Source organism: Plecotus auritus (genome assembly GCF_963455305.1).
Source record: "Plecotus auritus genome assembly, chromosome: 4".
NCBI classification, from domain to species: domain Eukaryota; kingdom Metazoa; phylum Chordata; class Mammalia; order Chiroptera; family Vespertilionidae; genus Plecotus; species Plecotus auritus.
The window spans coordinates 1,483,700-1,499,687 of NC_137775.1; the positions used below are offsets into that span (position 1 = coordinate 1,483,700).

The following is a 15,988-nucleotide window of genomic DNA, read 5'->3' on the forward strand; positions in this document are numbered from 1 at the left end:
TAGACCATAAAGCAATAATAAAACTGTAGGTTATTTTATAGTTAATTTGTTTGAATTCATAAAAATAATTTAAGTGAAACTGAAGATCTAGAAATATTAGGGGTTGCTGAAGGAGTTTTTTTTTTTTTTTCAATCATCTTTGGTCTATTTTCAAGGGCGTCTTATTCAGTGGATTGACTTTACAATATCTTTCTTTACTAAAATTTTAAGCGCCCCGTTCCCTTTCAGGCTCGACTCCAACAATACTGTAAGACGGTATCCCTCGGTTTACCCAAGATTTTGTTAACATCCACACCAATAGAAATTGTAACCAGGTGGCACGCAGGTGGCGGGCAGGCAGCAACCACTGAGTGCCTACTGTGTACTGGCCTTTGTGCCAGGTGACAGGTGGGCCCACAAGCCTGCCCCTGACCTCAGGCTGTCTAAAATGGAGTCGCCAGTGCAGTTTACCCGCGAGAAGACTTCTCAGGAAGAGGGTCAGTGCCACTGGCTCACGGGCACAGATAAGATGCCATCAGTTTCAGGAGAGGAGGCAGGGAGGCTGTGGGGAGTGGAGGTGAGAAATACTGCAGGAGGCTTTCTACAAAGACACACACGTGACGAGTAGCAAGGGGTTCAGTGGGTGCGGGAGGGAGAGGGTGGGGGTCTGGCCACTGATCTCCATGTGGAACCTGCCAGAGGAGGGATCCATGACCTCATCAGAGAGTCTATGGGACATAATAGGTCACGCCTCAGTGACAACACGTTGATCATTTTCTAGCAATCACATCCAAAGGTCTCACAGGTCAACCCCACCTGTTTCCATTGTGCTGCTTGCGTAGGAGTTACTTTGCTCCGATGACTATGTTTTAAAAAAGTCACACGTATTAAAATCAATGGAAAGAAAATGTGGCTTTTGTATGGACTTCATCTGTATAAGCAGACGAGTTTGCCATTTGATCAAGCTTGGTTTGATATTTTTTATAGAGTTTACAAGCATTTTTGAAAGAGAACCCAGGAGATTCAAGAATCAGTGAGCAATGTGAAATTGACAGCTGGGAGCCCTAATAGTCAAGGTTGAAAAGTAAAATCAATTACGACACAAACCTGCGTGTTGACCGAAGAGTTCATCTTGTTATAAACTTCCCTCTTAGGCTACTAACAGGGGTGCGCGGTTAAATGACAAAGAAGTCTCATAACGGGATGAGGAAAACCATCATTTTAAAATGTCTTGGGATCTACCTTGACCCTTCCTTTAAAATGTTTTTAGGAACATAGAATTCAAATTACTAGTAGATCACGATCAGGTGGGTATTGCTTTCTCTATAAGTGAATTGTTATGCATAAAGTACTAAAACAAAGAGAGACAGAACTTGATTTAAAAATAACCATGTATGGAAGCGTGTTTGGGTGATTAGCATGTCCTCATGGCTGCATGGGCAGACGAACTGGAAGGTTCATTCCCACATCCATTCCGTCTCCACCCTTTCCCTGGGGAGACGCTGCAGACCGGTGCTTACCTCGTCTGACAAGGCTGAGCTACCAGTCAGAACCACCCCCACCTTGGCACTTGTTACTGGCGTCCAACTGCCCTCTTCATACTCTCTGCGTTTTCATCCTCTGCAGAGTGGACCGGCATTTTCTCAACGGGGAATGAGGAAGGTCATTTATTTCACAAAGAGCTGACCCAGTGGCATCCGTCACAGCCCCTGGAGTCACAACCCTGAGTTCCCGAGGCGCTGACATCGCACAGCAATCGGATGCCACCTGACCTGAGACCACCTCGCCGACTGTACGGGGACCGCCCGGATGCCGAGTTCTCTTAATCCATTCCTACAAGGCTTGGAGTCACAGACGTGCAGGGGCCATCTTGTCCCTTTTCTGACACACCCCTCGGGGAGGTCAGAGAGAAGGGAAAGAACCCGCAGGAAACACCCAGCAGGTGTGGCTGGCACCTGAACACGGCGGGGGAGTGGCGCGCGCTTGCGCCTGGGAGTTTGGCCTGGGAACCTTTGGCTGGACAGTATTTCCCAAGAAGGAAAAGTGGCCCAGCGCCTGCTGCACTTGCAGGCGTCCTCAAACTACGGCCCGCCGGCCACACGTGGCCCGCCGAGGACATGTATCCGGCCCGCCGGGTGCCGCTGCCTGTCCTGCTTAGCAGCCGACGCGTCCCGGGCCCGCAGTGCGCATAGGAATTTGTTCAATTTTTTTTTTTTTTAAACTATAGTCCGACCCTCCAACGGTCTGAGGGACAGTGAACTGGCCCCCTGTTTAAAAAGTTTGAGGACCCCTGATAGAGCAACAGAAACGGAAGCCGGGATGGAGCAGGGAGCGCGCTTCACAAGTGCGATGGATACACAGCGACACCTGCTCCGGGGCCCTTTCCGTTGTCACGCCTTCTCTCTCTGATTTGCCCAGGAAGCGCGCACCTTCCGGCAAGCATCGGGAGAGCAGAAGGACCGAAGGTAGCGGTCTGATCCAGAAAAGGGTTAGTGACGATTGTTAAATGTGCGCCCTGAGTGGACATCCCCCCCCCCCCCGCCCCACAGCCAGTTGGTGGCTTCCTCCCCGCACAGGTATGAGGCTCAAATTCAAGCTCAATGTAAACGTGTCTGTAGCGGGCAAGTCACATGAATGACTCCAAAAGGCAGCTAAAGGAACGGAAACGACAAGAATAAACACGTCGCGTGTAAAGGGATGAACAGCGGACACTGGGAGGTGAAACACGTCCTCCCCAAAGCGGCTGGGCAGCTGCGGAGACGCTGCGCGCGGCCGGCGCAGCCCGCACAGAACCGCGACTTCCCGGGGGAGTTAACAGGAGTCAGGTGAGCGCTGCCCGCCGGAGAGCGCAACAGCCAGGCGCACAGCATTCACATTACTAGTAGATCACGGTCAGGTGGATATTGCTTTCTCTATAAGTGAGTTATTATGCATAAAGTACTAAAACAAACATAGAACTGGATTTAAAAATAACCCAGACCCCGGGGCAGGGTCATTCTCCTTTCCTTCGCCGCCCTCACCCCCAAAACAAAGCAAAACGGCGCCCCCACCTCCCCCCTGAGTAAGGTAAGAGCGCCTGGATCCGGTTCTCCAGGCTCAGGGACTTGGGCCCCTGGACGCCAGGGCCGGCGACCCCCCCTCCCTCTCCGCGATCGGCGCAGCGCGCTGCCCACAGCAGGAACACCTGCGTCTAGGCCGAGCGAGGAGAGCCTTGTGATGTCCTGGGAGCCCCGCCTGCCCAGGTTGCTTCCCATACAACATGCACTTCCCCGCGCGCGGCGTTTGGATGGGAGCGGGAAAAGCCTGGACCACGGGAGACTCTGCAGCAAACTTCACGATAGAAACATCTGAGAACTGGCCGGAGAGGCGCAAACTTGGAGGGTGCGTGCTAACCCGCCCCGGGATGGGCGCCGCCCGGGGCCAGCCCGCCCTCAGCGCAGCTGAGGCGGCTTCGCCAACGCCTCTGGCTTAGGTGACAGCTTGCCCTTCGCCCCAGCTGGCCTTTGGCGCGCGCTCCATTCCCGGGAAGGTGACCTGGTTCTGGGAGTCCGGGCAGCCCGTGCCACCGTTGAACAGCCGCTCGCCGCCCGCACTCTAACCCCCGGGCGGTGGTGGCCCCGCCGCGCGCTAGCCAGCCGGGGGAGCGGACACCTGCCCCTCTGTGCGCTCTGGCGGCCCAGCTTCCCAACTCCACCTGCGCCTCTGTGCGCTCTGGCGGCCCAGCTTCCCAGCTCCACCTGCGCTCTGGCGGCCCACCTTCCCAACTCCGGCGGCTCCTCGTGGTTAGCGCCCTTTGGGTGGCACAGGTCCCGCCAGCAGCACTGCCTGGATTCGAGGCTGGGAGAGGAAGGGCCGGCTCTCTGAGAGGCTGGCAGGGTGGCCCTCAGGGCGTTGGGGCCGGGATCTCAGGGCTTTCTCTCTTGAGCCCCATTTGTCCCCTTCCATTCTCTGTCACCGGGCAAGCCGGGCCGTGCACACGAGTCTCCTTAGGAGGTGGGTGGCCGAAAGGGAGCGCTGGGAGGGACTGCCTACACCTTAGTTTATTGGGAGCACTGTAGGGTGATTTAAACCCCAACCCAACGTCCAGTTTGAACTCCGCGGGGGACCCCAGGGCACAGCTCTGTGGGAGCTGCAGGCCCGCCGCGGGACAAGCAGAGGTGGCTCGCACAGCTGGGGCCGCTGCAGGGCTGGATTTAGGGTTGGGAATGGCAGGCGCAGTGCGACCCCTGTCCCTCGGCCCCCGCCCAGGTGCACACTGTCCGCGGAGGGTCGCGGGGTGCTGGAGCCTGCGCGCGCGGCGCGCTACGTGGGCGCGGCCCGCGGCGGCGTGGGGAGCGCTCGCTCCGCCAGTGGGCGTCCTCTGCCGCCGCCGCCACCGCCGCCGCCGCCGCCACCGCCTCCTCGGGCAGCGGCATTGCGGCGCTTTTCTCCGCGGCTTGGGAGCAGTGGCCGCGGCTCGGCCGCCGGAACGCGCACACACCACGCCACGCTCGCAGGCAGCGATCCGCAGCCCGCTCCGGCCAGGAGGACGCGGATTGTGCGCGCCAGCAGCCGGGCGCCGCGGCCCGGGCCCTCTCGCACCCAAAGTGAAACACGATGTGAAGACTGGGCCGCGAGAGGCGCGGAAACGGGAGAGAAGCTCCGGACGACGCTCGGCCGTCTGGCCACAGAGGGCAGGTCCTGCGGGGGCGGAGCCCGCCGAGGCCGGGCGGAGGAGGAGGAGGGCCATGGCCAACCGCGAGGAGCCGCGCGCTCCCCGCCCCCAGGCCCCCCTGCCCGCAGCCGGGGACCCGCCTGGCTCCGGCCCCGGCAAACTCCGCCTGGAGCCCCAGCGCAGCTCGGCCGGCGGGGGGAGCGCAGCCCCCGAGCGGCGGGGCCGGGGCCGGACCGAGCGCGCCCCGCCCACGCGCCCACCCCCCTGCAGCGCCGGCCGCGCCAGGCCCGCGGGGGGCCTCGGTGCCCTGGCTGCGCGCGGCGCCTGGGTCCCAGCCCGCGCTCCCTGCGCGCTCGCCTTCCCCTCCGCTGTCCCCTCCCCCTTTCCATCTTCCTTTTACTTCTGGCGGCCGCCCCCGCGGCCCCCTCCTTCTCTCGTCCCCTCCTCATCTGCCTTCCACCTCCCCGCGCAGCTCCCAGGAAGGGAGGGCGCAGCGGCGGCTGGAAGAGGCGGCGGCGATGCTGGCGGCGGCGGAGGACAAGAGGCAGCTCCCCTGAGCGTCCCCCCCGGCGGCAGTCCCCGCGGCGGCGGCGGCAGCGGCGGGCGGCGGCTCCTCCTCTCCCCTGCGCTCCTGGGTCTGCTGCTCCCGGCCCGCGCCGGGCCGCGCCTGCCGCCGCCGCCCCGGCTCCCGCTCGGCCCCTCCGCCCGCCGCGCGGGCTCCGCGGGCTTCCCGGGCCCCGGCGGGCACTGCTCCGGCCTCGGCCCCAGCGCAGGAGGTGGCGGCCAGACCCCGCGGCGGCCCGGAGGCGCAGGCTTCGCCCTCGCCGCCGCGGCCCCGCTGCGCTTCGGCTCCGACATGGAAGATGGACCTTCTAACAACACGAGCTGCTTCCGAAGGCTGACGGAGTGCTTCCTGAGCCCCAGTAAGTGCTGCTCCCCACTCCCCGCGGGGGGCAGGCGGGGCGCCCGCGGGCTTCTCCAGAGGGGCGCGGGGCTGGGCGCGCGCGAGCGCCTGCCGGTACGGGACCCTGGGCTTCCCCGGCTCCGCGCGCGCGTGGGACAGGGTGATCCGGAGGCTTCGGGCGTCTAGAACCGGACCTGCTGTCCGCGTGGCCGCCCCTGGGCTGTCCCGGCTACAGTCCCCGGCACGTCTCCACACTCCCAACTCGGACCCCGTCCGCCGGGCTCCTCCCTCCTCAGCCCGGGACCCCGGGGCTGGAGGAGTGAACGCGCTTCTTTCCCTGGGGGAGGCGGTGTCCGTGAAGACCCCGGGCTGGGAGAGGGCTGGCAGGGCCCCGAACCCCGAGCGCCCAAAGGTGAAGGCTCTCGTGTCCCCCCCGGGGTTCAGTGTCCCCGCCCCACCCCATGACCCTGTTCCACCCCATGAGCCTGTTCCAGAGCGAGGACTAGCCGGTGGGGACGGCTGCGCCTCCACACAGAGGACGCACCCCCCACCCAGCACCACTCTCCAGATCCTGGGGGACAGCTGGCGCTCGCGTTGGTGAAGGCGAGGACAATGGGCTTTGGGGTGGAGGAGGGAGGCGCTGCGGGTTCGGAGCCCGGCCACCTCGCCTCCCAGCCCGGGTGTGAGAAGGAGCGCGGGGAGCAGGGGGGCAGAAGGCGTGTCGCGGGGGAGGGGGCAAGAGGGAGCAGAGTAATCAGGCAGAGGTTCACCAGAAAGCGGGAGGGAGGCGGGAGATGTCAGGGGAAGAGGCGCCCGGCGCGCAGAGGAGGGGACCGCCTTTGTCGCCGATGGAGGGCGAGCGAGGTGAGGTCGGGGTCCGGGGCGCCGGGCCGTGGTACACCGGTGACTCTGGCGCCGGCGGAGTCGGGGCGCGGCTCCTCCGGGCCCTGCGCGAGGGGCTCGGGCGCAGCAAACACCGCGTGCGCGGAGCCTTTGTCTGCGCCTCCCTGGGAGCCGCGTTTCCGCGGCGCCTTCTCCTCTCCGGGCTGACTCTTCCCGGCGGGGCTGCTGTTTGGGCTTCCTGCTCCCGGTCCGGGCTTCCCGGCACCCTGGGTCCAGCCCCTCCTCGCTGCGGAAACTTGTCCGGGTGCCTTTGGGGTGCAGCCGCGGGGCGTGCTAGCCTGGCCCTTTGGGGACTGGGTTGACCACTCCCCTCCCAGCGAACCTGCCTCCTAGGCTGGGGGTGGCCCCGTGGTCTCTCACACACCCCTTGGCCAGCTCTGGTCTCTGTTCTTACTAGCAGCTTGACCTGATCGGTTGGGCACGGGCCCTGGCCTTGGAGCTGAGCCCCCCATCCTGTGCCTCCCCTGGCCTGAGGGGCGCAGCAGCCCCAGTATCTGCAGCCCCCGCCCCACCTGCAGGGTTGATGCCTTCAGAGAGGTGGCAGTTGAGGAGGGATGGGGTCTGGGCACCGGGGCTGGCCTGCTGCCAGAGATGCCTTCCGCGTGGACATTGGCACCTGCTCAGACAGCCCCGCTGGCTGTGATGGGAGGTCCAGAGCGTGGAGCTGTCAGCTGAACCTGACATGCACAGGGCTGGCCTTCCTCCTCCTCCTGTCAATTCCTTCCTTAAAAAATCAACGTCTACTTTTTACAGCTGTCGGCGTGGGCTGGTTGAAGGCTGCCACCTCTCCCCTGTGACAACTTGGCTCTTGGGAGAGGCGGGTGCTGAGGAGACAGGGGTGCGGGCATCTGATGGGACCCGTTTCCTAAAATGATGAGGTTTTGTTTGCAGGTGGTGGTTCCTGGTGTGTGTGTGTGTGTGTGTGTGTGTGTGTGTGTGTGTGTTTGGGGCTGGACATGTGGTGAGGGGTGTTGTGGAGCAGAGAAAAAAGGTGAGCAGGTCAATGGGCTGAAGTGGTCCCAGGGGAACCCCCAGCAGGCTTCCCCTTTGGAAGGACAGGGGATCTGGAGGGGACAGGGGCCATGGGGGGCCCTCTGCCAAGTCCCACAGGGAGAAGAGCAGCGATGGTACATTCAGGAGCGGTTGTGCTGTTGCTCTGTTGCCTGGCCCAGTCGGCCGGGGAGGGTCGCCTGGTGTGTGAACAGGAACAGACCACAGTCTTTGGGACGTGGCTGAGGCAGTGAGAACGAAGGTGCTTTTACGGTTAGCCTGTTATTAGCCCACCTCGGGGGGAGGTGGGCAGACGGATGCTTAAAGGACAGAGCCAGTTTCTGCTGGGACGCTGTACCCTCCACGTTGGGGTCTTTGTTCCCGTCGTTGCTGACAACAGCGTTTGTCTGAATTGCTGAAGTGTCTCAAGTTGGCAGACTTTTTAGGTACTTGGCAGTTAAAAATGAGACTTTTGGAAAAAAATCTGGATACTATGAGAATGTAAAGATGCCCACATGCATGCAGATTATCCGTAATTATTTTTAAGTCCTCACCCGAGGGTATTTTTCTCCATTGATTCCTAGAGAGAGTGGGGGCGGGGGGGCGAGAAAAACATCGATGTGCGATGAGAGAGACACATCAACTAGTTGCCTCCCACTCGAGGCCTGACTGGGGCCAGGGATCCAACTTGCAACCGAGGTACATGCCCTTGACCGGGAATCGAACCTTTGACCCTTCGGTTAGCAGGCCAACACTCTGACCACTGAGCCACACCGGCCAGGGCATAGACGTAGCTTAATTGTGTTGACTCCCTCTTCCCTTTCAGTGTGACCTCTTGGTCTGACGAGCAAGTGGTTGTGTAAAGGGCTGTGGTCAGTTACCAGTTAGATCAGTGGTCGGCAAACTCATCAGTCAACAGAGCCAACTATCAACAGTACAACGATTGAAATTTCTTTTGAGAGCCAAATTTTTTAAACTTAAACTTCTTCTAACGCCACTTCTTCAAAATAGACTCGCCCAGGCCGTGGTATTTTGTGGAAGAGCCGCACTCAAGGGGCCAAAGAGCCGCATGTGGCTCGCGAGCTGCTGTTTGCTGACCACTGGGTTAGAGCAGTGGTTCCCACGGGGGTGGGGGTGGGGCACGCCCCACAGGGGGGCGATTTGATTTTTAAGGGGGGGCAATTCGAGAATGAGTTATTCACAGTGAATGTTTTGCATTTCTTATGGCTCTAGTGCCTCGTATACAGTATATAACTATGTATTGTGACACACTTATGCATTTCAGTTCTCTATTATATGTTTTGAAACTATTTGCTATTTTTTCATATCACTTCATATTATTATTATTTTTTAACAATTTCTTAGTGATTTCTTCCTCAGTCCTTCAACTGTCCTTTCGTTCTTTTCTTTTTCTCTTTCACGGATGCCATGTGCTTTGGAAGCTTGTTTAGACCAAGTTCACGGCCTTTCAGGCTTCCTCCACGTGACTAGGAGTTCACTTTATGAAGAATAAGAATGATGTGTCACAGGAGGGCATCAGGGTTTTAGAGATGCTTGTGGGGGGGGGGTGGCGTGGCCAAAAACAGGCTGGGAACCAGTGTGTTGAAGGAATGCCTGTCTTACCTTAATCACCACCAGAAAGCGCCTCGTGTAGCAGCTCTGATACCCCAGTGACACTCCCGTCCCCGCGGCCCCGCACCGGGTTCTCACCGATTCGCTGCTTCACTGCTTCACTCGGTCACGCACAGAACAAACTCATTCAAAGCTCCCGCCCGTGCCAGGCGCTGCCCTGGCCAGGCCTCCACCCCAAGGAACCAACCAGCCAACCAACCAGTGGGAGAGCCCCCTGGCAGCGGGTTCAGCGCTGAGCTGATGCCCGGCGCTGCCAGGTCAGTGGTCCCCCTCCGTCCCCATCAGGCCATTCCTGACTTCATCTCATTCCACCGTCTGCCTGGAATGCTGACCTCCGAACTTTTCAGAAAGTTGCTGGTTGGAATAGAAAATGTCTGCACAGGGACAGTACCAGGCCCTGGGGGGACCGAGCAGCCAACTTTGCAGGGGTGCGTGCGTGTGCGTGTGTGTGCATGCGTGTGTGCGTGCGTGTGTGTGTGTGTGTGTGTGTGTGTTCCAGCAAAGCCGGGAAGTGCCGCTGTGATAGGCCAGCGGGAGCCTCAAAGACCTTGAACATGGCTCTCGCTCTCACTGTGCCCACCTCCCTGATGGGTGTGGAGTGCCAGCCGGCTGCTCTGCGTGAGGCAGAGAGCTGTGGAGAAAGGAGGGCGGGCGGTCAGGGGGCACAGGGAGCAGGGGGCAGCCTGGTGATGCAGGCTGCAGGGTATTGGCTGTTTCTCAAACACTCAGCACAGAAAGCGTGCGTGTTCCCAGGAATTGTGGGTTGGAAACACGCTCTGTGCGCATCGCTCTTGCTCCTCTTCTTGAGGCTTGAGACACTGTGTGGCCAACCCCTGAGCAAACTGACACAAACAGGATCCATCTGAAGAGCCAGTGAGATGAATGCGTGGACGCTCCCCTGGACTTCATGCCTCACTTACCGCTGTGGGCCTGGTGAGGCGGAGGTCACCGGGTGTCAGGGACGTGCGGGGGGCCAGGCCAGCCGCAGCGGCAGGGGCGGGTGCAAGCCCACGGACAGTCGCCAGCAGGTAGTGATGAGCACCTGTTCGGTGCGAGCCGTTGGAGGAGACGGAAGGAATGAGGACGGTGTCCTCGGAGGACCTGGGCTACAGAGGTGGACACCTGCCCGGGAACAGCAGAGCCAGGCCAGGGGCGGGGCTGGGCAGACCAGGTGTCCTGGAGATGCCAGGGACAAGACGCAGCCGTGGGCAAACTACGGCCCGCGGGCCGGATCCGGCTGTTCTATCCGGTTCTCTTGCTCTCCCCTCCGCTCCTTTACTTTGAATTTATATTAGTTCACACAAACACTCCATCCATGCTTTTGTTCCGGCCCTCCGGTCCAGTTTAAGAACCCATGGTGGCCCTCGAGTCAAAAAGTTTGCCCACCCCTGGACTAGAGTCATCAGAAAGGACTGCCATCCACGGGGCAGGCTTTGTGAACTGGGTGGAACTATTTAGGGCCATTAACTTAAATTGCACGATGGTTCTCTCTTTTTTTAAATACACTTTTTATTGATTTCAGAGAGGAGGAGAGAGGGAGAAAGAGATAGAAACATCCATGATGAGAGAGAACCATTGATCAGCTGCCTCCTGCACGATCGGGGGATTGAGCCCGGATGTGCCCTGACCGGGAGTCCAACTGTGACTTCCTGGTTCATAGGTCGATGCTCAGCCACTGAGCCATGGGGGCTGAGCACAACATTGCTCTTTTAATGAAAAAAACACCACCACCTGGGCGAACAAAGAAAATCTGCAAAAATTTGAGAGTGCAACAGGACAAGGTGGCGTCTTCCTTCATCTCAACCTGATACAGTCACCTTAGCAGGTGTCCTCAAACTACGGCCTGCGGGCCCCATGCGGCCCGCCGAGGACATGGATCCGGCCCGCCGGGTGCCGCTGCCTGTCCTGCTTAGCAGCCGACGCGTCCCGGGCCCGCAGTGCGCATAGGAATTTGTTCATAGTTTTTTTTTTAAACTATAGTCCGGCCCTCCCACGGTCTGAGGGACAGTGAACTGGCCCTCTGTTTAAACAGTTTGGGGACCCCTGCCTGAGATGATTTCCCACACACAGCTTCCTCTGCCCCACACGGAAAAAACACGCAGGCGGTGCCATGGAACAAGTCAGCCCCGGGCCGGGGTAGGGTGCCGCGTGGCGACGGCGGGTCACGGCACTGGGTCGCGTATTTGAAAGTTGCCAAGAGACCAGGTCTGAAAAGTTCTCATCAGGAGGGAGAAATGCATCGCGCCCCGATGAGGGTAAGGAGAGGTGTCACGGGACTTGGGGTCCCGGAGATGCAGATGGACCGGCTGCTGGACAGCTGGTGGCAGCCAGGTCCCTGCCGGGTCCGCAGGTGGCTCTGGGCTGTGGCTCTGCAGGTGGTGGTGGGGCCGCAGTCCCAAGTGGGGCCCTGAGCAGAACAGGTCGTGGGAAGAGGGAGAGGACCGAGGTGATGGGAGAGGCTGGCAGAACCCTGGACGGCGACGGGGGTCTTGGGGGGGAGGGGGGATGCATCGCGGAGCTCGAAGGAGGAACCTGAGGACAGACAAACCAGGTGCCCCTGAGCTGGAGTCAGTGACCAGCCGGGATGTCCCGTGTGACAGCTGTCCAGGACGCTGGCGGATGGAGACCCGCATTTAGTGGGTCGGGGGCCCGTGGGGACACAGTGTGTCCGTTTGGTTCTCAGTGAGGGGGAGAGCCACAGCCCCACAGCGAGAGCGAGACAGGAGCGGGCCTTCTCCCCAGGTGGGACCCACGGGGATGTCTCTGCGTTGAGGGAGGGACAGGAGTTTGACGCAATAGGACGAAGAGAAAGGAAGACAGCTCTTAAGGAAGACGGAGGGGAGCGTGGCGTGGGCACGGGGCGTTTTCTCGGAGAGAACTGAGGACGAATGGGCTTAGGTGGGCAGGGGGGCGGGGGGAGACATTGGCAGCGATTTCACAGGACCCTATCGGAGTGGGCAGCGTGTGGTCAGGGGAGAGTGAGCGGGCCAGGAGGGCCAGGCGAGGAGGTGCCGAGGCATGTGGGGCGGGGGCGCGAGGGGGACAGGGAATGAGCCTCGGGGCGGAGGGATGGAGAGGGACTGCACAGCGAGAGAGCGACCGATGATCAGGAGCTTCTAGAGCAGCCGTGGGCAAACTACGGCCCGCGGGCCGGATCCGGCTGTTCTATCGGGTTCTCTTGCTCTCCCCTCCGCTCCTTTACTTTGAATTTATATTAGTTCACACAAACACTCCATCCATGCTTTTGTTCCGGCCCTCCGGTCCAGTTTAAGAACCCATGGTGGCCCTCGAGTCAAAAAGTTTGCCCACCCCTGTTCTAGAGGGAAAGTGCTGTGATTACAGCCTAATTTCGGAAGGCTTGCCGTTACTGGAGATGGCGGGAACGGCCTGGGACGGGGGCACAGAGTGAGTGCAGGACTCTGCGTCAAAAATAAAGAGAACCAGCCGGGCCGGCGTGGCTCAGGGGCTGAGCGTCAACCTAGGAACCAGGAGGTGAGGGTTCAGTTCCCGGTCAGGGCACAGGCCCGGGTTGTGGGCTCCATCCCCAGGGTGGGGCGTGCAGGAGGCAGCCGATCCATGATTCTCTCTCATCGTGGATGTTTCTCTCTCTCCCTCTCCCTTCCTCTCTGACATCAATAAAAACATATTTAAACAAACAAGTGGAACCAGAGAGAATGAACTCTCATGCCCTCGAGAGGCCGGGTGGTGTGAGGAGCGGAGGGAGAGATCCCCCCGGAAGGAGGTCCCGCAGGGGAGAGCCCTGGAGGTGAGAAGTCGGAGAACAGCGAGTGGGATGAATGAGCTGACGCGGCCAGGGCTTCCAGGTCAGGGCTTCCCGCAGAGGACGAGTGCAGGGAGAAGCTGGTGGCAGGCCAGGAGGTGTCTGACGCGTTTACGGGGGCGGGTGGGGTGGGGAGACACAGTGTCCTGAGAGAGTGTCGCATGCCTTGCTCGTGGCCCTGCCAGCTGCTGGCTCATCCCCCGCCAGAAGTCTGGGCGGACACACCTGCTCCTGGCCTTCAAGGAGCCGCTGTCATCTGCGGTGGAGACGAGGTCAGAGGCCCGCCCTCTACCTGCTGACGGGTCGTGGAGAGAGGAGTGTGTAGGGGCGGACGGAAGGCTGTCTCGTGGCCTCCACTGCCCATGGCGAAGGCTTCGTCCCTCAACCTGCTCCTGGAAAGGTCTCCACGCAGGCACCTCTGCGTCCTCTGCGCGTCCCCCGCCCCCCCACGCCCGCCTGGTCCTGGCGTCTCCTCCTCCTGGGAGCCTGGCCTCCCGCTTGCCCGCTGGGGTCCCCCAAGTCCCTGCCTTCTCCCACGGGCTCTGGGTCCTCTCCTCTGGGCCTCCCCGAAGCCCTGTGCGCAGGCTTGTCTGCGTTGGTGTGTCTCCCGCCGGCATGTGCTCCTTCATTCACTTTCTCAGCCTCGGTGCCCCGCACGCGTGCCAAGCACAATACGTGGTCCTTTCAAAAGATCAGTTCTCCCGAAAGGAAGGAAATAATGACATAAAGTGCTTACTCAGCGTTGCTAGTAACGTGGAACTTGGTTGGATGCATCGTCACTGTTATTTCTGATGAAATCCAAATACACGCGGCGCTGGAGAGCACGCTGTACTCTGAGCCGAGCCCAGGGCAGCGCGCGTCCCGTCCCGGCGTTGATGGCAGGACTGGGGGAGGGTTCAGAGCACGTGGGTGCCTCCGTGTCGTCTCCCGAGGCATCAAGGAAACGCTCTGTACTTGGACGGGAACAGCTTCGGCGCTGGCGGAGAGAGAGATGCGCACGAGGTGTGGAAGCCGTCCACGTGTTTGGATGCGATGGGTCACTTATAAAAATACGAGCGTGGTTGGACTTGGTAAAGTTGGCAGGTCTGTGTCAGAGCCAGTTTGCACGGAGAGCTGGTCACTGTGCCGGAGCAAAGGCCAGAAGGAACCCTCCAGAATCGCGGGGCCAGCCGGGGGAGGCGCCGTCGGGTGAGGAGGCCCCGCACCCACACCCCGTGGGCGTGCACCGGGTTCAAGTTGTCCCTCCTCGTAGGTGGCGGAGTGATGCGTGTCTGAATTGTAGTTTCAGCAGCTTCCAAGGCAGACGTCGAAGAGGAAGACCAAGAAGGTCTGGTACCCGCGGCTCCTGGATTCAGTGATCCCGGCTCATGTCATCGCTGCCAGGGTCACACACCTTCCCTACGTCCCTTTCGCCCCGGAGTCCGAAGTCTGCTGCTCACAGCAGTCACGTCCCATCGGCCGTCACGCCTCTTGGGAGTAATGCTGGCCGGGTCCCCGATTAATTATAGCCTCTGCTTATTTTGAGGCCGATCGAAGACCTCGTTCTAACACCTCCGCCGCGAAAGCCCTGGGAACTGGCATGTGACTAGAAGAGCCATCCGCCGGATAGAAGCGTCTTAGAATAGACCGAGCACCCGAGGAATTCGGGTGTATTTTTAAAGTGTCTTCCCATCCAGGCGGAGCGGAGGTCGGGAATCGAGTACAGGCGTGTGAGACGCCTCGTCATCCAGGAAAAACACAGTCAGGTCATACTCTCACGAGAAGCACAGCACACGTTGGATCCAAGTGGACCCGATGTTTACACAGAGGGTGTGCCCCGAAATATGTCTGCACACACTTCGAGTAGTTCTGCAGGCAGTGTTTATGAAAGTACATTTCCTTTTCAAGATTGAGCTCTCCGCTGTGGAAGTGTGTGTATGATGGGACACCGTGTGTGTGTGTGTGTGTGTGTGTGTGTGTGTGTGTGTGTCGTGTGTGTGTGTGTATATATATATATATATATATATATACACACACCTTTGACCTTGCTCAACGTGGGGGTTAGGGGAACCAAGCCCCATACAGTTGAAAGTCTTTGTACAACTTTTGACCTCCCCAATAACCCGACTACAGTCATCCCTTGGTACCCACCCGTGGGGATGGGCTCCAGGATCCCCGGGACACCCCCATCTGTGGATGCGTGCCCAAGTCCCTCCCGTGGAATGATGCAGAGCAGCACACGGCCGGCCCCAGTCCGTGCACTCCCAGCTGCCAGCAGCAGTATCGCTTTGATCCACAGCTGGTTGAATCTGCAGATGCAAAACCCGGGGATAAGGAAGGTGGGCTGACTGTGTATTTATTTTAAAAATTCTGGCCACGGCCGGCATAGGCTCAGTGGTTGAGCGTCGACCTCTGAACCAGGAGGTCCCAGTTTGATTCCCGGTCAGGGCACATGCCTGGCTTGTGAGCTCGATCCCCAGTGTGGGGTGCGCGCAGGAGGCAGCTGAGCGATGATTCTCTCTCAGCATTGATGTTTCTCTCTCTCTCTCACTCTTCTCTCTTTTCCTCTCTGAAATCAATAAAAAAAAAAATAAGCTAAATCTGTACGTTCAAACCCGTGTGAAGTGTCGACTGTATATAAAAAGAAACCCTAAAAAATACAGGGAAATTTCTTTCTAGCCTTGGAGTGGGGGAGAGCCTTTACATGTACCTCAAAGTTCAGAAGTATTAAAAGAAAAGCTTGATGTTTATCAGCATTAAAAACATTTTTTTTTATGGCCCTAAAGACCATAAGCCAATGTGACCCTTTCCTGGGAGGCCTGAGCGTGTGGCCCTGCCCTCTGCCCGCTCCCTCGGCCACTTCCTGCCGGGCCTTTGAAGCTCGGGCAGCACAGGCTGCGGGCAGTTCTCGAACGTCTGCCCCAGAAAAGGAAACACTCAGCACTCAGATCCCAGCATAGGAGCTCCCCTTCCTGGCGTGGGGAGAGCTCCCAGAAACGGCGAGGAGAAAGAACAGCTCATTGAAAAGTCGTGCAAGCGCACCGTTTTTAGAACGTGGACAAAGGAAGGATGCTCGGCCTCCTTCGCGAGGAGAGCGACGCAGTTTAAAAATAGCGCCGAGCCCCAGGTTCAGCCGGCCCGGTGTGCAGCGGCCAGGGACCCTCTG

The 15,988-nt window shown here is 59.6% G+C and overlaps 1 protein-coding gene across 5 annotated transcripts in view; it reads left to right on the forward strand.

The window, feature by feature from the left end:
• Positions 1–15,988, forward strand: part of PDE10A (phosphodiesterase 10A) — a gene marked incomplete at its 5' end in the record, with an annotated part of 246,935 nt that overhangs the window by 109,168 nt on the left and 121,779 nt on the right. Inside the window, one exon of one of the 5 annotated variants that reach the window (XM_080666605.1) lies at positions 4,548–5,556. The exons of 2 other annotated variants lie outside the window; for them this stretch is intronic. In XM_080666605.1, the coding sequence (XP_080522731.1) occupies positions 4,707–5,556 (850 nt within the window). Of the gene's footprint in view, positions 1–4,547; positions 5,557–6,314; positions 6,402–15,988 lie in introns of those variants that run through there. 2 more of the 5 variants (XM_080666604.1, XM_080666607.1) reach the window with 2 other exon arrangements.